At 41.0% G+C, this 25,584-nt stretch overlaps 1 protein-coding gene across 1 annotated transcript in view; it reads left to right on the top strand.

The window, feature by feature from the left end:
• TET2 (tet methylcytosine dioxygenase 2) overlaps positions 1 to 16,314 on the top strand; it is a 71,615-nt gene extending 55,301 nt beyond the window's left edge. Inside the window, exons 4-10 of the mRNA XM_026847593.1 lie at positions 1,866 to 1,959; positions 3,111 to 3,319; positions 4,080 to 4,230; positions 6,392 to 6,481; positions 9,049 to 9,186; positions 11,305 to 11,665; positions 12,926 to 16,314. Coding sequence (XP_026703394.1) covers positions 1,866 to 1,959; positions 3,111 to 3,319; positions 4,080 to 4,230; positions 6,392 to 6,481; positions 9,049 to 9,186; positions 11,305 to 11,665; positions 12,926 to 14,337 — 2,455 coding nt within the window. The 3' untranslated portion in view covers positions 14,338 to 16,314. The remainder of the gene's footprint in view (positions 1 to 1,865; positions 1,960 to 3,110; positions 3,320 to 4,079; positions 4,231 to 6,391; positions 6,482 to 9,048; positions 9,187 to 11,304; positions 11,666 to 12,925) is intronic.
• The last annotated feature ends 9,270 nt before the right edge of the window (positions 16,315 to 25,584 follow it).

Below are 25,584 nucleotides of genomic sequence, written 5' to 3'. Positions count from 1 at the left end.
AAGCACTTTATACTGGCTTCTCATGAGTATGGATTCACTTTTGAGATATCAGCACTGCCAAACAAACCAGGACTTAGATTTGGACTTGCAGTTAATATTTTAGCTATACCAAGAACAAATTTCTTGCAGAATCCATGGTGGATATGTACATTTTACATCTTCCTTCTCCCAATCCCTACTGCATACTCAGTGAGTTTTGCTCTTGTTTTAAAGCCAATCAGCTCTGTCCTGAAAGGAAGCATGACAAACATCAGGCACAAATTCCTTTGTGACAGTTGAGAAGATTTGAGACAAAGTCCATTTCATTTCCAGTGTGTAATGTACAACATATTTCTGTAGCAGCATCTGCACAGTTGTCCTGCAATCCAGATTAGCAAATTGATACAAAATGTTCAGATTTAAAAATGTTTTTTTAATGTGGTTAATTAAAGAAACAAAATGTATACTAACATCTAAACCTAAGTAGGAAAAAGTGACCTAACATTTGCCTGCAGAACATGTGTAGTACAACTTGATTTTATTTGTATAATTTCCTGTGACACTGAAATCTCACAATGAGATCACATCTAAAAATAAGTATTTTTCATTTCCTTTACAGGACAGAAGTTTAAATACAAATATTTGCTCTTAAATATGTCACCAACATTTTAGTGCAAAAACAGGAGGAATGAAAGGTCAAAAGTTCTCAAAGCATCATTAAATGGCCACATAACAGGAAGGAAGTATCTTGATTGCTCTATAGGTAACAGACAAAGAACAAGGAGATTGTGATTTAGTCCCCACACTTGGTTATCTAAAAGTAAAAAAAGATCATGCCAGAGAGAGAGGCAGAATTCAAGAAACAGTGATGGAAGTGCAATTTGCCCAGTCCCCCAAATGCAGCTGAGTCAACATGGTAGCTGGACCTGTAATGTTGCAGACAGGGTGGTTTCTAACACAGGGCCTCACCAGAGACCTGGTGTGCTCTGGGGCTCAGCAGCTGGGCACCCCCAGCTGCAGCAGCCCAGGAAGAGGCCTGGCCAGAGAACATGCCTGGAAATAGCTTAACAGGTCTGACACTTCTTATTGATTCAAAATTTGCTTCACTTAGCATTTGCCACATATTTCCACCTGGTCCATCAGAGGACATGGAAAGTGGATCACATTTGCTCTGGGTAACAGCGCTACTTGCATGTGGGGCTAGATTCTACCTTAATGGCATAATCACCTTGATTAAATGCTTCAGAAAGAGCCAAGCTTGCCCACCTCAGTCACAAGAAGACACACACAAGCGGCATCATTTGAGGGCACCTTGTGATCCTAATTCAGTACAGACATCAGGCAGAAATAAATAAGTAACAATTTATGAGCAGATGATAAAGGAAATAGATGTGATGCAAATTAATCATGACTTAACTGATTCACACTGTATCTTAGCCAGAAACAAGCACAGAAAATTAATAGAGTGACTACTGCATGCCAGCTGTTCCATGACAACTTAATTATATACATTTCAGAGTAATAACTTTAAGTTTAACCCAGAAATTAAAGAAAAATGTAAAATCCCTCCCCAAAACAGAGTTCAAGTCCACTTTTCAAAATGTCATCTATAATAAATTCTCTACAGAAACAGTTAAAACATTTAGGAACATTAATGTGATATGGATAATTTTTACTCATCTGTGATGTATTAAAGACATTTGCCTCTCTTAACATATCAATTTACCACTATAATAAAATCTGCAAGATGAACTGCATTGCACATCCCTCCCCATAATTCACAGTATTTACTTTTTAAGATAAGACTGGCAAATGTGCTCCATCTTTTCAGCATTCATGCAGAACTCATTCAATCTGCTTATTGTACACACTTTTGTTTGTTTAAGATTTGGACAGAAGGGTAAAGCTATAAGGATTGAGAGGGTTGTCTACACTGGGAAAGAAGGCAAAAGTTCTCAAGGATGTCCAATTGCAAAATGGGTAAGTGATGTATACAAATGTTAAGACTAACGTAGTTCAGTATGATGGTTCATGTAAGCAGACAGCAGTGACACATCCTTTTGTTAGTTGACACTATGAAACTTAAAATAGCTCAACGGCAGCAGTACCACAGGACACCTGTAGCCTGCTCCCACCTCTGCCTCTCACACTCCCTTTACTTGTTGCGTGGAGAACAGCAAGAATAAAATTTGGCTTAAAAGTATGAAAACCTGAGAAGGAAGACTGTTTCAGTTAAATCTAAGATTCACAACACCAGACATTCTCATTGCTGTTTAATTTTAGCTTACAAATAAGTGCAGCAAGTGCTCCACTATGATGTTTTTAAAATGCACTCTCGGTTCCAGAGGCATTAGGACACCCTCTTAGCAAACACTGTTATACTTTGGCACAAATTACCCAGTGGTTTGGGTAGGCTGGGGAAGGACAGCATCAGGAAAACCTGACATGATTATAGTCTTTATGCATGCCAGGCTGCACCTTTTTTCAGAAATGCCCACAGTAGCACAAGCACCAGGAAGCAAGGTCACTCTTATTTGAGAACATCTACTGCTTTCCTCACATCATTGTAGTGTTTGTGTGCAGTAAGGGCAGGTCAAAAAACTGAGTGACTGATTACAAGTTTAGCTGCCTATGTTTGGGAGGGAGAGAACTCCCATGTGCAGTTACTTACCCCCTTCCTTAGCTGCCTGCCTTTCCCCACATGGCTCCTGCCCTAAGTGCAGGTGTCCACCATCCAGCTCTGTGAGGGGAGGCATCTCACTACTCACTTCCTTTTACTCACTGATCAAACTGGGCCACTTGTACCATAGCACAGATTCAGGAGAATATTCCTGCTGAATCAGAGCATGGGAGATACCTTTACAAAGCTGGTTTCCACCAGCATGGCTTTCCATGCCATCAGTCAAGCTTAGCCTTTTAGAGTCAGCTTTGTTAAACAGAAGGGGTAGCTCTGGCCTGTATCACTAAATGAGAAAAATGGACCGAGTTGCCAGAAACAAGAGGAAGACTGAAGCAGAAGTAACTTCCCTATATTCACACTAATGCTGAGGTTTCCTTTTCTCTTGCTCTTCACATTAAGAAATGCATTGTTTGTGTTGGGGCTCTGGGGGTGTGTGTTGCTGTGCATGTAGGTAGTCCGCAGAAGCAGTCAGGAGGAAAAGCTACTCTGCTTGGTGCGCGAGCGAGCAGGACACACATGTGAGACAGCCGTGATCGTGATTCTCATCCTGGTCTGGGAGGGAATCCCAACAAGCCTGGCTGACAAGCTCTACTCCGAACTCACCGACACCCTGAGGAAGTACGGCACACTCACAAACCGGCGGTGCGCCCTGAACGAAGAGTAAGTGGAACAAAGGGTATGCTCGCCACCTTCAGCCTTGGACCTGGCACCTCCACTTGTGCTATTACCCTGACATACGCATAACCTTTTTAAAGGCACTTTAAAAACCCACAAACCTTGAGAGAAAAGCAAGTAAGCATTTTTATAAATCAGGGAAGAACATCTTCCCAGAGTTGTGAAGCATCTCAGTATCTTTAAAGGAAGAGATCTCAGCAGGGCCCAGGACAGCAGTTACCTCAACCTTGAAATAAAAGCTAGATGCACTAAATCATATTGTAAAAGCCTACAGAAGCCAGCCCGAATCTAAAGAAATTGCACCGTATTGTTTTCCCATATCTTTCAAATAGTGAAGAACATTTAGACCAAAATTAACATAGCTACCACTTTGGCTTCATGGGTAGAGTCATATTTCAGGAATTATTGCTTAGCCCCTCTCAGAGGGTGCCCACATTCTTGCAGTGCCGTCAGCATATGCCCCCTTTCAGGTACCATGAACATCATTACTTAACAAGGCACCACGCAAATATACCCTCATTCAAGCAAAGCCAGGTTTCTCACAGAAGTCTAGACCTTGCTTTACAGTCATGACATTATTCACTCTGATAAAATTCTTCTGTTATAATGCATACACCTCTCTCTTTCATTCCTTTATTATTTACCAGTGATTCCCCAGAGCGCTGGCAGAACACCAATGCCCCCTGTGGGAGTGCCCTGAAGTGACCCATCTGCTGCTAACAGCCATATTCTCTTATTTTTTTAGACGGACTTGCGCATGTCAAGGGCTGGACCCTGAAACTTGTGGTGCTTCATTTTCCTTTGGTTGCTCCTGGAGCATGTACTACAATGGTTGTAAGTTTGCCAGAAGCAAGATTCCGAGAAAGTTTAAGCTGATGGGGGATGACCCAAAAGAGGTTGGTGTCCATTTCTAAAATGAGCCTCATTTGCAAGGAAATGTTTTCTGTCACTCTGCAAATAGAGATACAGTACAAGAGACCAGGGCCATAGCCCTGTCTGAATGGCAACGTGTAGGGTAATTAAATAACTGCCAGTCATAACTGATTGATTCCAGTCACCGAGCCAGCTGAATTGACTGTCCAAATTCTGACAGCTGGCAAAACCCTGAGACTTGAGACCATGTTTGGAGGCTTTCACAATTAGAGGAGAGAGCACGGCCTGAATAATTGTGGCTGTATTTGGCCTGCAATTGGGCATTCCCCAGTGGCAGAGTGGAAGGTTTACTAACTGAAGGCACATAACATTGCAGCTGGGAACCAGAGCGGACTGCATGGAGGCAAACATAATGAAACTCTGAGATGACAATAGGGAGAAGAGGATAGGAAGACTCATTCTACACCCAGTCCTGCCTCACTGAATGTTTTCAGACCGGGGTCTGTGTTAGAGCAAACTGGCAACTGTTTAAAATGAGTCAGTAATAAAAAAAATTGACCTTAGCCTGGGCACAAGATACCTTTGAATTTATGATTGCAGCTACTCATGTCTGGAAGGCTCCAGTGGCCCAGTCTGGTTTTTGACAAGCACATTCAAATTTAGCCCCTTGCTTATGTACTGATGCACAGGTCCACAGCTTTCACTGTATTCTGGTGTCTTACACAAATGCAAGCATTTCTTTCACATGATCAGAGAGCCAGGTACTTCTACATCCTATGGCCTGTGCTGAGAATAGCACACTATTTAGAATATCATAATTAACATACAGTTTTTCCATCCCACTGCTCTTCTACGGCCCCAAGAATTACAGAATAGCACTCTCCTTCAATCATGCTGTGGCACAAAGCCTTCTTTATCATAGCCTGCAGTTCTAACCCCCCTACATTTTCTAAGCTGGATACCTGGCTACAGCCCACCAGGGCACTCTTCCAACTTGCATTCTTGGATTTACTTCCCATGCAAGCCACATTTGGGCAGGGAAGCTGGTTTTACCCTCCAGTCTTGTTCCTACACAGAGTTGGGGGCAGCCAAAGCATGCATTCAGACCAGGGGCTGGGTCCTATAGCATAGACACAATTTCTAGACAACACAAATAGGATCCTCACCAATAAAAACTAGAAGTAACACTTACAAATGGTAACCTACAGGCCATACAAAAGCTCTAAGCTCTGGCAGCAGCCACAAGGTTACAGCAAGATATTTTTGACAATTTCATAATGTCATTTTTGGAGTCCCAAACTGGAATGTAGTCCCACAGAAGGGGATACAAACTTCTAATGCAACAAACACGTCTCTCAAACCCATAGGTTTTTCACAGCCCTTCACACATTCCTAAAATGTACAATCTCCTAAAAACAAGTATACCACTCCAGGATGCCGCCATTCTTTATGCACTTGAAATTAAAAATCAGGGCCTAATATAAGCAAGGTGTTCAATTTGGGACTGTCATCCTAATAGGATGGACAACAGCTTTGGAGTATATTATTAGAGTACTTCATTTTTAAAGAGCCCTTCATTTTGTGTACCTCTCCTTATAGAAATGAAGAAGCATGGTCATTCCTACCTCCATATTGCCAACCACTAGACACATCCACAATTCTTCACTGCTTAAGAATTGGGAAGTTTTGAAGTCTCAAGTATTTAAATAATTTAAAATTGCTGCACAAAAAGATATTTCAGTGTGTCGAAATGCTGTTATTGCAACATGGATAAACCTTAAAGTAACCAGATTTACCTGATGGACCATTCTGGTATTATTTCTCTCAAGCTTCCTGAAGAGTATTATTTTCCAAAAACTCCAATAGGGAAAATAATGAGGATCACCACACTTAGATCTAAACCATCTTTATGTTGAAGAATGTGATTCTTAATGGAAATCAAATTAAGAGTATACGATGTCCTCTTGCAGTGATCACACTACACTACTACTTCATTACTCTAAACGCTGTGAAACAATAAAATTAAAAGGAGATTCACAACAGTTATTGTCTAAAGATGAATGATAACGGTCTAGGCCTTTACACAACTATCAGTGTAAACATAATCCTGCAGAGATCCTAACTTCTTAGATCCTATACTTACAGTATGGAAATGTCATTGAACCCTATTTCATGTCCTAACAGGAAGAAAAACTCGAATCCAATTTGCAGAATCTGTCAACCCTGATGGCACCTACCTACAAGAAGCTTGCACCTGATGCATATAACAACCAGGTATGCTGGGAAAAAAGGAATTGGAGCAGTCATGCAAATAACCTGATTTTTACCACACTTCCCAATGCTTCAACCTTGCGCCAAACATTATGTACATTTTGTGCCAGCATTCCTTTGACATCAGGGTAAAGACAAATGGAAATGAATAATTCCACTTAAAATGCTTTCAAAAGTAAAACCCACAGAATTTGGTCCGTTAAATAGAAATAATCTTTTCATCTACATCAACACAATAAAATTACTTCACACTTGAGCAGAGCTCTTCAGCTCTACAACACAAATTTCTGGATTTAGCATGAGTCATCAGCCAAACTAGCAAAACAGCCATGAAGATGGTGGGAGATTGGCAACAGTGCCAGAAGGCAGCGTATCATATTGCACTCCAGTCCTGAAGCCACAGTTTCAGTTCTGCTCTCTCAAGTGGCAGATTTAGTTTTCACCAAAACAGCCATTACAAACGTGCTTTTAAAGCAAAGTTTCATCTTTGAACACATTCAGCCCTGCACATGCACACAAATGCCTGCACCAGTATTCTTGCATGAGGGATCATGCAAGCATATTTTCTGTGAAGCAGTGTTCGCAGATACTAGTGCATTCAAAGCTTTTATGAGGTTCCCGGTGTGGCTGTCTCTCATCTGTGTTCCTTTACCAAGCGTCTTTCAGATATTTGCACCAAAATTTGACAACATACACCTTGCAAATGCATAATTGTTGGTCTTCATTGTTGTCACTCAGGTTCACTACCATTACAAACACGCACAGAATTTATAGTCTCCAAACTATCATCGTCACTGCAATTTGAGATCTTCTTTCCTTCCTGTTGACAGCATTATGCTGTAGCAATCAGCACAAGATGGATTTTCAACTGTAAAGGAAACAGTAAACTGACACAAAACTATCCATTTTTATTTGCTGTAAAACTCCTTTACTGCATATTTAGTAGCAACTAGACAAGGTAAACAGATTCAGTGCAGACTTATCCAGTTTCACTCACTTACTTGATCAGATTGGAGATTCATTATGGAGGAAACGGTGGCCACATGCCCACTAGCTGTGGTTATCTGTCCAAATATCTCAGAGACATTCTGCAAGAGAAGAAAGAAAGAGGAAGAAGACAAAATGAGGGAGTGGTGAACAATAAAATGGTTCTTTGCTTGGACTTCTTTTCCCACAAAAATTCGCAATTTCTTTTCTCTATGCAAGCTGTGGTCCTGCCTGACACTTTTTGAAAATATATGCTTTTACAAGTTTCAGTTTTTACCTTGTGTAAAAAGGCATGTTATATCTTGGCTTATTTCAGGGGTTTCATGCAGATCTTGTATTTGTGGGGAGACCACGATCAAGCAATTATCAGTGGCTTTAAAGAGAGATGATTGAGACCTAGTTTGTATGGTATTGTAACAGGTTCCGAAGCCAAAAAGCCCTAAACCCAATCCCCCTTTGAATCCTAAAAAGAAATTCCAAGCTCCAAGATTTAGTCTAATCCAAGTCTGGATTGCTACTGGATTAAAATCTAGCATTGGAAAGGGTCTGTTTTTCCAACTGGACCCAACCAAGCATCTCAGAGAACAGTTGTACCAGTACACTTCAATCAGACAATTACAGTCTGGCTAACATTTCAGACCACTCTTGTTTAATTCCAAAGAAGTTTACATCTTTCAAGTTTTGGTCTGCTTTTATTTTCAGATTCCAGGGAAGTAAATATTCCAAATTTTAAAAATAAATGTCTGTGAGCAAACTAGACATTTTTTTTAGTGATCTTGGATCAAGACTTGGCAAAACTTCTAATTTCACCTTAATTTAAATGGGATCAATTAAGTGTAGATTTTTTTGCATTCACTTGAAGGTTCAGGAATTTCAGCAAAGCATTTTACAAATGTGGTTTCATTTTTAATTTTCAAAATAAAATATGAAACTGTCATTTGTCTAAGGCTTGATCTTCCATTACTAAATCCTTCCCTTTTGTGTAATGTTTACCGCTGCATTATCAACTCTTTGTAAAGCTCCTTAATAATGAGTGCATGGGTAGAAAGTACTGTCTTGACTGATTTATCTCTCTTTTTGGTCAGGGTTTACAGTTCTACTTAAGTTAGTGAAATACATGTTTAGTGTGCCAAAATATTACAAATCTAAAAGCAAATTATTATTTTTCATGAAGTCATTCTGAAGTCAGTTTTCTAAAGCCATTTTCCCCTAATATCTTGGTATATTTCCAGTCTACACAAACGTATCACTCTAACAGTGCCAGACGCTAAAACCATGCACTGTATTTGTCATGTAAAAACACCAACCACTGGCAGAGAATCAAAAGTAATATGCAAGGAGAAGTATTATTGGCCAATTTCACAATCATGCCAGAGACAGAAGATAAGAGGGAACAAAGCAGCAAGGAATGAAGTATGGATAAAAAATTGCCATCAAATTGCTTGATTTGCCTTCAAGATCGGTATGTTGCCACCTCTAAGATGTTAGGAGACTTGCATGTTGTCACAGTGGAGCATTCAGTGCTGATTCCATGTACTGGAGCATCTAGCTCAGTTGCAGTGATACCTGTCATCTCTTTCCAGATCGAGTATGAACACAGAGCACCTGAGTGTCGCCTGGGTTTAAAAGAAGGTCGCCCATTCTCAGGGGTCACTGCCTGCCTGGATTTTTGCGCTCATGCTCACAGAGACTTGCACAATATGCAGAACGGAAGTACACTGGTAAGTCCATGATGCATATAAAGTCCTTGATTGACAGTCCGATGAACAGGAGCCAGCAGTGTGCCCAGGTGGCCAAGAAGGCCAATGGCATCCTGGCTTGTGTCAGGATTAGTGTGGCCAGCAGGGACAGGGAAGGGATCTTACCCCTGTACTTGGCACAGGTGAGGCCGCCCCTCGATTCCTGTGTTCAGTTTTGGGCCCCTCACTACAAAAAGGACATTGAATGACTCGAGCGTGTCCAGAGAAGGGCAACAGAGCCGGTGCAGGGTCTGGAGCACAGGTCGTACGGGGAGCGGCTGAGGGAACTGGGGGTGTTTAGTCTGGAGAAGAGGAGGCTGAGGGGAGACCTCATCGCCCTCTACAGCTCCCTGAAAGGAGGGTGCAGAGAGCTGGGGATGAGCCTCTTGAACCAAGTAGTAAGCAATAGACAAGAGGGAATAGCCTCAAGTTGCGCCAGGGAAGGTTTAGACTGGATATTAGGAAGCATTTCTTTCCAGAAGGGGTTGTTGGGCATTGGAATGAGCTGCCCAGGGAGGTGGTGGAGTCCCCATCCTTGGAGGTGTTCAAGAGTAGGGTCGACATAGCACTGAGGGATCTGGTGTAGCTGGGAACTGTCAGTGTTAGGTTCATGGTTGGACTGGATGATCTTCAAGGTCTTTTCCAACCTAGATAATTCTGTGATTCTTACTCCAGCATTAATTTATTTAATTTATTATCCCCCATCTGTTTAAATTTATACTTGCATAACACAGATTGCTACAAGAAGAAACATTAAGCAGTGATCAAGCTAACTTACTACCCCCTACACAATTTTTCATTCAAATGAATGAGAGTTATGGTGTATTAAAGAAACGTTTAATATAGAACTAGTAAAAAGGGAAACAGTGGAGATAATGAAAAGAAGATCCCAGCAGGGCAGAAATGCCTGTTTCAGTGTTCCTGGTACAAAATGCTTTATGTTTGTCCTCTTGAAACACTTTTTTCTAACAACTTTGGAGTATATCTTCTAATAAAATAAAAATAGAAACAAATAAGTTATTTCTAGGAGAGTTTTGGAATTTGTGGGTTTAATTCCTGCTTGAGATGAGCAGAAAGTCTGCAAGTCTTGCCATCCTTTGTATTGCACACACCCCCTTTATTCTCTTCAGTTCTGATCACTAGCATGTACAGCAAAGGTTCTGTAGAAGATACCAGAAAAGCGAGCTAGTTTTCAATGTGTATTGTATTATTTCTGTTCCCTGCCTACTCTCTCTGTGACAATACAGTCGGGGTAAACATGAGAACAAGTAATGACCAGTTTTGAATAATCATCATGGTTGTCATTTGAAGCAACTCCCTAGATTCACAGTGCAGTTTATATTACAACCAAAGAGAGTATCTACTTTTTTAATACCAACTACATTTGTCCTGTTTCTGGGGTCTGATTTAATTGACAAGTCAATCACCACCAACACTATATATTTCTAGTCAAGTTTTCTTCCCAAAACTGGCTGATGCAATGATTTTGCTACAGAATATGTCTGTATCAGCGTCTTTTTCCACCGAGATCCTCCCAGTACCTGTTTTAGCTGGAGCTAACACAATGAGCATGCTGTATGACACAACAGTAACTTCCTTAAATCTTGTTATTAACATTACAGTGTCTTGCTCCTTCGCAAAGTCCTGGAAGTTGCCATTGGAAGGGGGTGTGAAATACAATGGCAGCATGTTATAGTGCACTATTTCAAATAGGTAGCTAGCTAATATATTATAGTGAAAAAATCTTCAGGTGAGTACAAAGTCTCAGGTTCCACTGTTCTAGCTCTCTGGCCACGGTACAATAGATATCCAGTTTATTTCACATTAGAATAATCCCTAACTCTACTGTTCATTTCAGCACAAGTACAAGAAGAAGGTATATGTATATCTTCTGTTTCTATTGTCCAGCAGAGCAATGGAAGAATGGAAATTGCAGGCTGATTGTGCTATGCATAAATTGCATAGAAACTTACAGTTTACAAATAGCTTTCCATATGCCAGTGCTGACAGTGGCAGGGCAAGGTAAAATGCACAGACTAGTATTTCAGATCTCTTCTCAGACTGTTTTGAGAGAGTTATTCTAACACACCTCTCCAACAGGTTTGCACACTAACTAGAGAAGACAATCGTGAAATTGGCCAAACACCAGAAGATGAGCAGCTCCACGTGCTCCCCTTATACAAAGTCTCTGATGTGGATGAGTTTGGAAGCACTGAAGGCCAGGAGGAGAAGAAGAGAAATGGCAGCATCCAGGTCCTTACCTCCTTTCGCCGAAAAGTAAGGATGTTAGCAGAGCCTGTCAAGACATGTCGGCAAAGGAAGCTAGAAGCAAAGAAAGCAGCTGCAGAAAAGCTTTCCTCCTTGGAGAATGGGTCTAGTAAAGCTGAAAGAGATAAGTCTGCTGCAGCACGCCACAAGCAAGGCAACTCTGAGGCCGCAAGTCATGCAAAGCAGCTAGCAGGTAAACACATGAATCTGATCGGGATCTTTATCAGCAGTGGTAAGCTTCCTAGAAATCTGCACCATTTATAATGAGTCTCAAGAAAACCATTATTCTCAGCCCAAAAACATTTTAAAGTAAAAAGAAAAAAATATATAAATACTGGAGTGCCAAATTGTGGTCAACTCTGGAGAAGCAAAAAAAGAAAAGAAAAGTTGTACAAGAAATCTTTTACTGTTGGATGGTTAACACCTGCGGAAATCTGGTGCGTTTGCAAGCTCTGCTTGCCATCCAGTGTATTGTAAAGTACCTTTAAAAGACTAGTAGTGCTAGAAGCCGTGAAGTGTGTGATGCTGCTGCCAAAGAAATAACAACCTACACATCACTCACTATCTGCCACTGTTGCAGAGAACCTCCTAATTTGAAGGGATTCAAGCCTAACCTCTTTATTTGTACTCTCCACTTCAAAAACAAAAGCAGAGCAGGTTTTTCCTTAGGGGGGGTAAGAGTTTAAAAACCCACTAACAATCTCTGGCAGTTCTCATCAGTAGATTTGAGAGTCCTGAGCAAAGAGTTAATCACAACTTTTATTGTTACAGCAGCTTTCTCAGAGAGGAAAAAAGCAATACATCCAAGGCCACCAGAAGGTCACTGAAATACCTATGAAGAGAAGTCAGCTGTCCCAGGCTAGGGTTGTAACCATTAAACCATGCCATTTCGAATTATGGTTTTGCTCTTATGTCTTCAGTTAATTTCACTTGATACTGAACTGTTCTCCCTATCAGTGAATGCAACCACTGTTTTTTTACATAAAGCTAGGGACATTTTTCAGAGACAGTTCTATTAATATAGGTAAGAAGAAATACTTATTTTGGGGGAAATAGTCTCCTTATGCATGGCTGTTTGGGAGCACTTTGATGCTTCATTTCATGGGCTGCTTAAATGATGATTCAACTCTGGATTTTGTGCATGTGACTCTGAACAGATTGTACTGTCCTCTTTTTGCCCATTGCCATTAGCATCTGATCTCACTGGGTACATGCCAAAAAGGATGAGTAGCCTCAGTACTTATTCAGCTTCTTAAAGGATGGTATTTGAGATATGAGAAAGGGACCCTTTCTGTATCATATGATATACTTTTCTTAGGAATTTCATAGATAAGTATCATGAAAAGTCTATAAAGTATGTAGTTTGTTGTTTGTTTGTTTGGTGTTTTTTTTTTTTTTAAAAAAAAAAAAGCTCGTTTGTTGTCTGGGGTTTTTTTTTCTTTCACATCTACAGATCTTTTACGTCTTTCAGGACCAGCCACACAACAACAGCAGCAACATCAACATCCACAGCGCACTCTCCCTAACAACCCTCAATCAAATTCTGTTAACTCTTACTCGGGTTCAGGTTCTGCAAATCTCTATGTAAGGTTGCCCAATCCAGCCAATGCTTATCCAAGCTCTTCATACACTTCAGATCCCTATGGAGGGTCCAGTCCCATGAACCTCTATACAACCTCATCACAGCCTGCGGGGTCTTATTTGAATTCTTCTAGTCCCATGAACCCTTATTCAGGATCATTAAGTCAAAATAACCAATATCCACCCTACCAATGCAATGGAAACATACCTATGGACAACTGCCCCTCTTACTTGGGCTCCTACCCTTCCCAGCATCAGCACATGGACTTGTATAGTTGCCAGAGCCAAGACCATATGTCTAAACTAAGTCTACCACCCATTCAAACATTATACCAGCATAGGTTTGGGAATAACCAGAGTTTTGGTCCCAAGTACTTGAATTATGGAAACCAAAATATGCAGGTAGACTCCTTCAGTAATTGCACCATTAGACCAAATGTACACCACGTAGGGTCTTTTTCCTCTTACTCCACCCATGAGGCTGATGGCCATTTTATGGAGGTTGCCTCAAGGTTGAAATCTAATTTGAGTAATCCGAGCATGGATTATGCCTCCATAAGTAAAACCAGTGAACATCATCATGTGCAACCCCCTACACACTTAGCACATGACTACCATTCTGCTCCAAGTATATTTAGTGGTCCTCCTAATTCACTGCATCTCCAAAATAAGGATAGTGAAATGGTTTCACATGCAGTTAATGGTTTGTCTAACATGCTTCCAGGTCAAAACCATGATAGGACTACTCCCCAGGGTGTTTTAGATAAAATTGATGTGCTGAATCCAGAAAAAACAGAGGATCCTGATGATGTCTGGTCAGATAGTGAGCAGAGCTTTCTGGATCCAGAAATTGGAGGAGTGGCAGTTGCTCCATCTCATGGGTCAATCCTCATAGAGTGTGCAAAACGTGAGCTCCACGCAACGACTCCCTTAAAAAATCCCAACAGGAACCATCCCACCAGAATATCCCTTGTCTTTTACCAGCACAAGAGTATGAATGAGCCAAAACATGGTCTGGCTCTGTGGGAGGCAAAGATGGCTGAGAAGGCAAGAGAGAAGGAAGAAGAATGTGAAAAGTATGGTCCAGACTACGTGCCTCAGAAATCTTATGGCAAAAAAGCGAAGCGGGAGCCTGCTGAGCCACACGAACCCTCTGAGCCAACGTACGTGCGCTTCATCAAGTCTCTTGCACAAAGGACACTATCGCTCACCACAGACTCCACAGTAACTACATCTCCATATGCCTTTACACGGGTTACAGGGCCTTACAACCGATATATATAACTTCACACCTTTGTTGGTTACCTCATTTGAAAAAACGCCTTGTCAGTAGGGTAGTTCTTTAGGTTTTGGGGAAGGCAAGGGTGGAGAAGAAAACAGTGTTTTTATGAAACTCGTCAGTGGAAACAGCCTCAGCACACCAGCAAAAAGAGGTAATCTCACTAGCGCACTTATTTTCCACTGATTTTTAAGTGGTCACAGATGGCACGTAGGAAACAAGACCAAAGCATCCTATGCAAAAACAAAAACAAAACAAAAAAGTGTTTCACAATTTACATTTGAAAACACTGGCTCCATTACTGAAAGAGATAATCTGCAAATGGATTTTTTTTTTTTTTTTTACAGTTTTGCACATCTGTGGCCACTTTTAATGTCATCAAGTTTGCATAGTCATGGAACAGGAGCAAAAAAAAAACCCTAAAAAAATAATACTGTAGTATTACAACTGCAGGAATCTTAAAATAACATCTGGTGCTGAATCTATGATGTACTGAAATACTGGAATTATGGCTTTTTAACATGCAGTTTTTACTGTAATCTTATTAGTCTCTTGATTTTATTTAACGAAGTAGATAAGTATAAAACATAATGAATAGACAGCAAAACACTGAATTTGTTTGGATATTCTAAAACCATGGTGCTATCTAAGAGAATGGTGTCTTTATTTTAACAGTCGAACAGTTAATGCCTTTATAACAAAATGTCGATGATGTAGTCAAGTGTTCTTCAACAACAGGGAGGACCTTTTCATTCATGTATGTATTGAATTTACCTGGTGTTAAAATAAGCTTAGTTTTTAACATATGGGAATTAAAAAGACCTCTGGATTTTGCTCATCCAGTCAAGTCCTAGAAAAGGACAATAAAATGTAGAGAAAGATATTTTTTTTTAAATAGTGTTTCAAAAGCACTTTGTCTACCTAAGCTTGGCAACTTGAACAATGCTAAGGTACTAAGACATTAAAAAAAAAAAAAAAAGAGTTTACTTTGATTTTAAAATGCAAAGATAATTTTTTTAAACTAAAAAAAGCTTTTAAATACTTTTGTTTTAGCCATGCATCTGCTAGTGGGCTACATATCCATTTTTAATACAGTCAGTTACAGTAAAAATGGGGCTTACTGGATATAAGGGAATACTTTAGTACACAAAACACATGTTTTTCTGGTGCTCATCTCACACAGCTATACTGTAAACTGTTTTCTACAATTATTATGACAAGTTCATTGCTCAAATATGTACAGTTTTAAGGAAAGAATTTTATATTAACCACAGGTAATAATTAGCAGCATGCGACAGACTACAACTAGTTAGCTTGGGCTTCTGCTGTTTTTAAAGATCTGTACGCTCTTCAAATACTGAATGGCAGATTGCTTTTGTGTTGATAATTATGTACATTGTGGTGTAAGTCATTTCTCAGTGCAAGTGTCCTCTTTTCCAGGAAGATTGAGCAGACTGATGCCTACACAAGATGAATGAAACAGGGTTAGTTCTGTGTGATTCCGTTGATTAAATAGAAAAAAAAAAAATAGGCAGCTGGCTTGCTGTGGTGGTTTTAAATCATTAATTTCTATTAAAAAAAAAAGCAGGAGAGTTGTATAGTAAATTAAATTGTAAACAAAACTTTTTTTAACGCAATGCTTTAGTATTTTAGTACTGTAAAAATATTAAATCTATATATATTTGGGTTTTGAGCTGAATTCACATCATGGTGCTACTCAGCCTGCTACAAATATATCATAATGTGAGCTAAAAATACATTAAAAGGTTTGAGTGATGTTCCTACTTGTCATATACCTCAACACTAGTTTGGCAATAGGATATTGAACTGAGTGTGAAAGTTTATATATTGTATACCATCTTTTTCCCCAATAGCCTTTGAAAAAAACAAACAAACAAAAAAAAAACAAAAAAAAACTCTCTCAATACTTGACATTTTAGCAAGTATAACTTGAACTTCAACTTTTTTTCTTTTTTTTTTTTTTTTTTGGTTCTAAAAATTCAGGGATATTTCAACTCATGTTCTCCTATGCCAACGTGTCACCTGTGTGTATGTAAAGCTGTTGTAGGTTAAATATATTATTCTTGGATTTTTTGTTTTGTTTTGTTTTCAGGGATTTAATCTTTTCTTTTGAATCCCTTCTCTAATTTTTCTTGTACATGTATTGATGTAACTAAAACTAATTTTGTAAATTCGTTAGCTCTTTTTATTGTAATGAAAGTGTTTAAGAGATTTAGAATGTTTTGCCTGTTTCAAACGAATAAAAAGAAAGTAGAATGCACTGAGCTGATTAAAGGGAAAAATGTAAGGCAGGGGTTTGGCAAGTGACTGTTTGCTTAGAGTTGTTCAAGTCACTCTCTAAACAAGGCTTCTTGGATACTGTAATGAAAAAAATATAAAAAGGTACAGTCAGTACAAGGGCTTCCCTAAACATGCAGACCTCCATGTCCCATATATATCTTGTGCAATATACTGTAAGATTAAGTTTGGTCGAAAGAAATTTTATCTAACAGAATCACAACCTAACTCAAGTAAATCAAAGGAGGCCTTTGGGTTTAATGGTCAAATATTTATTATGGCAATGTTTTTTTTTAATTCTCAGTCTGTGACTTTACCCACCGCATTGAAACAAAAGTTTCACCTTTTTTTAAAAAAAAAAAATGATGGTTATATGTCAGATTAATTAAATCATAAATCTCCATCTTTTGGTGATTTTTTTTTTTTTTTTTTTTTTTTTTTTTTTTTTTTTTTTTTTAAGTCCTGCATTATTTGTGTATTCCATAGTAGATGTTTGGTTACTATGCCGTGCACCGTCATTTGCCAAACTGCTGGCAGCAAGAGCAGGAAGCTTAGTTGGTGAATCAGTTTTGTATTGTAAATACCCGAACTGTAATTTTTGGTGTACAGAACCCTGCCTCAGTTGGAACGAATGACAAAGCAGACATAAAATTGCTTGTATAGGATTATCAGGTTGACTATAGCCATACTTGAAGATGCTTCTGAGTGGTGTCAACTTTACTTGAATGAATTTTTCATCCTGATTGACGCACAGTGGTATAAAGTTCACTTCTAAAGCTAGTGGTTAACTTGTGTAGGAAACTTTAGCAGTTTGACACTAAGGTTATGAACTTCTGTGTGCATTTTCTATGCTTATGTTCTACTTTTTTTTTTTTTTACTTTAGTTTCATTCATTTTCATTAAATGTTTGGTATGTCTATAAAAAGAATCCGAGGATGGTTATAAATACTGTAAGTATTGTAATGTAATGCAGGTTATTTGAAAGCTGTTTATTATTATATCATTCCTGATAACGCTGAGATGTGGGTGTTTTTAATAAAATTTATATTTATTTAATGCACTCTAAGTCTGTCTTGCAGAAACTTATCTTTCCCTGTCATTTTTATCAGCTGATAACAAAGCCAGCACAGTGAAACACAACCCCTAGTGCCAGCCACAGGTCAAGAGCCCCAGGGAAACCAGACAACAGTTCTAGGGTCAGGGAAAACTGCTAGCCTGGGGAACTTAAATCAAAAACTGTTATAAAAAGTGGAGGAAGTTCCATACTTCAGCAGCTTAGAAATTGAATGCATCAGCTGACATACCAGGACAACCCAAACTTCACAATGGAGCAGGCCCACCCCCATCTTCCCCGACTCAAGCATCACACTCAAACAAAATGCATCACTAGGGACTTCCAAACAGGGGATCTAGACGTCACATGTACTCCTAGTCCTGCTCTGACTCTTGCTTCTAAGGGGTTGGGATGCTAGCTACCTAGCCCAGGCTGCTGCTCCACAAAATTGGGGTTTACAGTGAAGGAGGAATGCATTTTTATGGGCTGAAAGAGTGTGTAGAGCATTGCTGCTGATTTCCTACTACTGTGTTTGTGGACACAGATGAATATGGCACATTCACTGTTGGAATTTCCTCACTAGTCAAGTAACAGCCACAAATGCACCTCTGGCAGAGGCAGGACAGGGGAGAGACTCCAAGGGTTCATTGGTTTGGTTGGGGTATTTATGTCTACCTGTTTATGCGTTTTTTCAGTTGACTTCAAATTACTCCCAAATGGTGGGATACTCCAACAGATAGTATTATTGTGCCAGGGGAGGTTCAGATTGGATATTAGGAAAAATTTCTTCACCAAAAGGGTTGGTTGTCATTGGAACAGGCTGCTCAGGGAAGTGGTTGTGTCACCACAGCTGGAGGTATTTGAAAGACATGTAGATGTGGCACTTAGAGACATGGTTCAGTGGTGGACTTGGCAGTGTTTAGGTTTATGATTGGACTTGATGACATGAAGAGTCTTTTCCAACCTAAATGATTAAGAAAGAACGAAATTCTAAAAGCCTAAAACCTTACATATAATCTAGATCATACATAGCCTAGAGTAAAGCCAAAGCAATAAGAAAGTGTGTCTGAATCCATACCAGGAACAGACATTCTTGCAGTCACCAGACTAAAGCTTGTTTTCATGGTCCCTTCTTTTAACTTCAAGGGATCTCAGGACTGCATCCTGAAATATGCTCTTCTCTCTCTTCTGGAAAGAGAGAGGAATTGCTCTCTCCACAGTTGCAAAATGTTTCTGCAACAATTGGTACTTGAAAGCTTTTCAAGCTTTTTTAAGACCACAAGCTTGTTGTCAGCCCTTGTTACCCCACCCACCAGTGCCACGCACCTCAGGAAAGCCCCCCTACTCTGTACACATTCCTGTAGCTATGCATCTTGGGGAAACAGTGATTTAAGACTCAAAAAAATCTGTAAAGTTCAGCCCTGGCTCTCAGCATATTCCCAGATGGGAATGTCTCGAGGCAGGCTCGCATGCTGCAGCAGCCAAGTGTTGCTCTCTTCTGTGCACAGGTGCACTTTAATGCATTAGACAGCTGGAACCGACAGATGCACTTGCTTTAACAAAGGTCTATCACCCCTTTAGCCTTCCCCAGAAAAAAACCCCTGACATTAATGAACATTCCCACCGGCTGCCTTTTAACACAAGTGGCTCTGTCTTCAGCGCGCTTCTACAGATCTCGCTTCAGAGCTGCCACAAAGATTGGCACAACGTGCTCCCAGCCGAGACCACTGGGAAGTCAAACTGCACCTGCCGACCCTATTTCTCCCACAAACGGAGGCTCTCCCTGAGACAAGGGCAGTTTGCTCCTGTGCCTCAGGTGGCTGTGACCAAGGCACCGCTCACCATCCTTACCCAAACCACAGGCAGCTCGCCTGGCAAATTAGTTACAACTGGGGGTCTCCTGCTGAGGATCCAGCTCCCCGAGGTAATTTTTGCTTTGCCCTTCCTCTTCTCTTGCCCATCTATCCTGTCATTTTCTGCCTTTTGACATCTCAGAGAGGACAATACAGCTTTTTTATGGGAACAACTGAAAAGCCTGTGATGACAAGCCAAACCAGGGTGAGCAAACCCAGGCAAAACTTAGGAGCAACAGGTGACTCAAAGATACAGCACGGATGAGTGGGGAAAAGGACCAAAACACCTAAACAAAAGGCTTTCTTTTGGAGAAGTAAAGCACCCTACAGCAGGCATTCAGGTGGATAATGGTGTTTTTTCCGTATGCACATTTTCACCACTACTTTCAAGTGCGAATTAGGAAAGCTCAAATCTTTTCATGCAAGTAAAACTCAAAGCAGGAGAACAATAGCTCTGATTTAAATGTGAACCTTGTGGTTTGCACTTAGCGATAAAACAGAACTTGTAGAAATGCACGTTCCCTTGCCCATAGGCTGTTCAGAAGAGCACAGCACCGTGCCTGCCAGCACAGCTGCCAGGCAGGGCTCTCCATCGCTTCTACACTCGTGCGAAAGCCTCAAGCTGAACTCACTGAAGCTTGCTGATAGTCCAGCAGCACCAAGATTAGAATTGGTAGATATCATCATCTTAGCAGCAAATTAATACTCTGCTATTTAACTGACACAGTAACTTTTTCTGAAAAACATGCATCTGTCAAGTTTCTATTACACTTAGCTGTGTTTACCTAATGCAGACACAACTAATAATTTTGAGGCACCTATTAAATGACCATCTTGTCTCAAAGGACTGACAATTTTACCCCCACCACCCCATGAGCTAGTGATAGCTCTCCATCACTTAACTGAAAAACAAAATGTCTCAAAGTTTATGTATAGGGTCCCTTTACTTTGACCTGTAAATGATTCCCTACATTAGTTTAATTAGGACAAAAATTGTACTAGAAGAGATTCTTGCAGAACTTCCAAATAAGTCAGCTCCATGTTTTACTTGCCTTACCTCTAACCAGAAAAGGGAATAACTGACGTGTGTGAAGTTAGCACAGAAAGTGTTGCTGATTTAAAGAAACAAACAAATCCTACTGTTTAGAGGGAAGGAAAACCTTGCACTTCGGTAAGAAAGGGCAAAAGGAGGAAAGGTCTGTTGAAGATCTACTGCTATCCTTTCTACTCTTTCCAATCAACAGAGAAAACTGGGGCTTGAAGCTGTGTACTTGACTTGCACATTGAAACGAGGCACTTGAGCCCCAGCCAAACACCAGGCAGCACAGCGGGGTACCAGTGGCCCCTGTCCCTCCAGGGGAACACAAGGGAGGGATCCCTGGGTGCCAGGGAAGGGAATTACACACTTCCTACAACTTGGTATAAAAATACCAAGGCCTTTCAGTTTAGAAATCTCCTTATTCTTGACCTCAAAGGGTTGCCTTCCTTCTAGGTTTGGAGCCTGCACCTGTTTCTTTCAGATGCAGGAACAAGGCACCACTTTCTCCCCCAGACCATTTTGCCATTAGTTCAGTGGTTTGAGTAGTCACAACCTTGACATTCGGGTCCTCCTCACCTGAACAGATTCAGAACACCATTTTACAGAATATAAAAGGCTTAAAATACTCTGGTGTACACACAGGCACATCACATCACACACACACCCCCTTCTTCCCACACCACAAAAAATACTTCAGATCACTATATGAAGGAGTGGGGGAAGGGAGAGCCTGCTGTTCCACTTCCTTTTAAGATGGGGTTTAATCCTCAGTGTAAAAAATAGTGCCACTCTCTTGATTCACAATCCCAGCAGAAACACAGCCGTTGCTGCTGGAGGAGGCCACGAGAAGGTTTGCAGGTTTTTTTTCTTTTACAATCCAGCCAAGCTAATCAAGGTTAACCTGTTTCTCCCACTCAGGATTTGCTTCAACTAGCACATTAAATACTTTGTCTTCATAGTATTTTTACATGAGGAAAACCATCCCAGGGCAAGCACATTTCCGTCTAATGTCATGGCAACACAGCTGTACACTCCTAAATCACGGTAGAAAAGCCAGCCCAATGCCTGGCAGGAACAGCTTGGGATTGTGGTTCAGCTTCCACTGCATTAGCAACTGGAACCTCATTGGATTTCCAGGCATAATCATCTTCCTCTTATTTTTCTGCTCCTGTTGTGATTATTTGTAAAAATGACAGCACCATTATCTTCTTGTATGTAAGCCTTCATACAGACCACTTTGGTAAAGAGATTTAACTGGAGGGGATGGCTTTAAGTGCAGTCTGCTGTGAAAAGGGATGGGGAAAGTGGCATCCTGGGGCTCCCAGTCCACATTTCTACTATTGTTGTAGCTAACATGCCTGATTTGGAAGGGGGTGAGGGGGTGGCATTTCCCCCCATCTATCCCTCCCCAAACAGATGCAACAGATCTCCTCTGACTAACCCTTCTCCCCACCTGTGTAGTCCTGGCTCTGTTGACATTTGTACAGGCATAAAGCTGGTCAGATGGCAGGAATCCAGTTCTAATTAATGGGAGCAAATGGTTTGCTATAAACAGAGGAAGGGTTGGCATGGGGGGAGGTGACAGATGTCAAGCAAGGGGAAAACATCTATTAGCTGTTCCCTCCTCCACCACCACCCCCAGCACATTTGTTTTGCATCACAACCCTTCAGTTCAGGCCCTGGTTTAAAACATCCAGACTCCACATATTGGATTTGTATTTCAACCTTTGCAGCATCCACACATCCTTCCTAAGGCAGAAGAACAGGATGCTGGAAGGAACCATATAAGGCAGAATTTTAAAACCTCAGGCTTGCCTGCTCTTCAAGAATTTATACAGTCTTATAATCAGTAACCCTGGCAAATCTCCCCTCTCTTTGTCTCTCTGCTGTTAACACTCTCCATACCAGAAGCAAGAGTGCATTTTGTCAGAGGGCTGCTGTTTGCAGGCATTTATTCTCCCAGCTCTTAAGATGAAAACAACTGCCCATTTGCACAAAACCACTCCAAGGTCTCTGGCACAGGATGCAAACAAGAGCAGCTTATTTCCACCTTGACCCAGGCTCCTGGGGCACCCTTAGGTGAGCTGCAGAAACTTCTCAGCTGAGCTGCTTCAGGGAAGACAGGGACCAAGGCCATGACACAACACACATACCTCACAGAGGACACGCTGGGCTCCTCCTGTCCAAAACTCCAGAGAACAATTACCAGCTGACGTAGTGGTATAGCACAGAGGAAGCTCCTCTCTATCAAGACAGTGACACTGTGAGTAGGTGTCAGGTAATACCAGCCAAACAGAAACAGTATGAGAAAGAAAAGGGGGTCTGACAGTTACCACAGCAATCAAATTGCCAGCTGCAAGTCCCAGACACATAGGGTGGCAAGACAAAGGTGAGCCTCTCTCACAGAACTACCAAGGGGACATGGGGAATGGTCTAGATCTGCTGTCTTGGTCATTTTCCCAGCAGGGACACACCGGTGTTTTACAGATGGATTTGTGACTCGCGATTCCTAGCCCCAGCACAGGCAGAAGCATGGTTTCCAGGTTAAAATCAAATTGAAAACCAGATGTGCTTTTGTCGAGAAAACCAGGTCAAGTGTAGCCACGAGGTTTCAGAGCTCCTGCAGCTGTGCCTGTTACATGAAGAAAGCAATGCTGCCTCCTCCTCCACCACCACATTCACTGTTGCTGCACAGCAGCAGCTGCTTCCTTGGGAAAGGCAGACAAGCAGCTTGCTTATACATACTTAGACTCAAACACACACACACACACACACACACACACACACCCTAATTTTAAGCGCAAGAAAACTTCACGAAGCCTGATGAGGCTCTGAAAAGTTTCTGTGAATCCAACAAGTATTCCCACGTGCTCTTTCCGTGCTTTTGTAGTAAGGGGCTATCAAGCTACTCAAATACCCAGCTCAGTATACATATAGTCAGGTATAGCTGACATTTGACCAGCTGGGAACCTTAGCTGCCGTTTTCTTCCTCTTCCTAAAAAAGCGGTTTGCTGCCAGTTGATAGTTACCAGTTACACATGGCTGTTAAGATTTCTCTGAAGATAGACTTTCACAGCATAATTTATGGACTATTGCTCTAGAAAAGCCACTGCCCTCTTTTGGAGGGGTTCTGCATTATACTTGTGCTGATAAAAACAAACCAAAGAGATTTGCTGCCTATTTGATGTCTGCCTGCTTGCGTCCAGAGCACGGACTAAGCAGTGAGCAGATGCTGTTTGATCTGTGGAGGGCCCTGCTGCTAGCGAGTATTCCCAAACAGCTCCTGGTAAAGAGCAAACAAAGTTCTTGCTTGTTCAGTTAACTCTGATCAATCAATTACAGTTAAGAGAGATTATACGTTACACATGACCTCTTGCCACAGAGGCTGGAAACAGATCTCTTGCCTACCATGCATGCAAACATCTTCCAAAAATGCAGCTGGGCTCCTGTTATGAAGCATGGTCACCATTTTCAAACGACTGCCAGAAGAGATTCAAGCCTTCAGTGCAGGGGAGAGCACGAGAGCTTTAGTCCAAGACATGCCCCCTCTTGAGGAAGGAGATTCCTCCTGCCACTCAACCCAAATTATAATAATGTATTTGCTGGGCCAGGGGGACAGAATATGCCTAAGGGGAAGCGTGACTTTGTAGTATGGGAGTGTAGAGCTCTGCTGCCTGTTCTCATTCCTGCTTATGGATGTGATGTTAATATTAAACAGCACATTAAGAGACAATGCTCAGAGATAGCACTTGACCCCTGCCTTCCTCTTCATAGGCAAGCACCTTCCCCAGTATACTCTCTACTTCCACAGCTACACTTTAAAAGAAGTCAAAACAGAGGCGTGATGCTTGTCGGGAGCTCAGTTCCCCTGAGCAATGAGTCTGCTTTGATCAGACCTTAGGCAGAGGAACACTTCGTTTTGGGGTCAGGTCACACTTCCCTGTGAGCTGTACTGTGGGTCTGCCATTCTAAGCAGTCCCAGGCAAGTATAAAAGCAGAATCAGGCTGTTCATAGATGTCAGGGAGATACATCACCTCCAGGGGTAAATAGTGACAGAACAGGGAATATCCAGACTGCAGCTACAGATTTCAGCATCTAAACTCTTGCTTAGAACCTGCTTTAGGTACCCAAGCCCCTTAACTGGGTTTCTCAGTCACAGTTCCCTTGAAGAGGGTCTGCTCCAGACCACATGGGAATGTTATAGCAATAAATACTTTAACAATTTAAGTGTTCAAATACTGTGGTAACAGCACCTGAATTATGTATCCTTGAATCAGGAGAGCTCAACTGTTTTCATTCTGTTTATGTTAACTTTCTTCTTTCCTGCTTTAAACTTTTATCCCTTATGAATTAAGCTGTATTAAAACACTCGGATTTTCCTCATCTTTGCCTTAAAAATACCTCCTTTAGAGAGCTGTTCCATTGTCAATCTCTAGTTTATTAAAAAAAAAAAAAAAAAAAGGGGGGGGGGAAGAGAGAGAAAGAAAAAGATGACTTTCTAAAAAAATCTTCCATTTCATCTAGCCCATCTCAAAGTAGGTATAGACAAGAATAGCTGCTCAGCACACGTGTAAAATTGTTTTACTAAATGCGGAAGGAAAAGCATTGATTCAATCTCATGGACATGAGAAGTCAAAATTGCACAGAGTTGCCATTAGTGCTCTTGCTGCTGTGAAATCTGAAAGGAGTGGAATGGCCACTCGTTCAGAGGCCAACATAAAGGCAATGGAGGAAGTCAAAATTACTCTTCTGAATTTCCTCTCACTGCTGCTGTAATTGGGCACCCCAAGGTATTCTCTTCTCAGCCACAATGGTGAGCAGCCAAACCTCTCACTGCATACATAGTAGGTAGCACAGAATTGACAGCCAGGGCAACTTTTTCATTGATTTTTCAGAATACAATCAATAAAATATTTCATTATGACCCATAAAATCCTATTTGCATCATCAGGAGATGGGAAAGATGCTGTCATGTCTGGAAAAAAAAAAAAAAAATATATATATATA

Source organism: Athene cunicularia, assembly GCF_003259725.1.
Source record: "Athene cunicularia isolate RWA chromosome 4 unlocalized genomic scaffold, athCun1 chr4_part2, whole genome shotgun sequence".
Lineage (NCBI taxonomy): Eukaryota > Metazoa > Chordata > Aves > Strigiformes > Strigidae > Athene > Athene cunicularia.
This window is presented reverse-complemented; position numbering and strand designations above follow the sequence as displayed.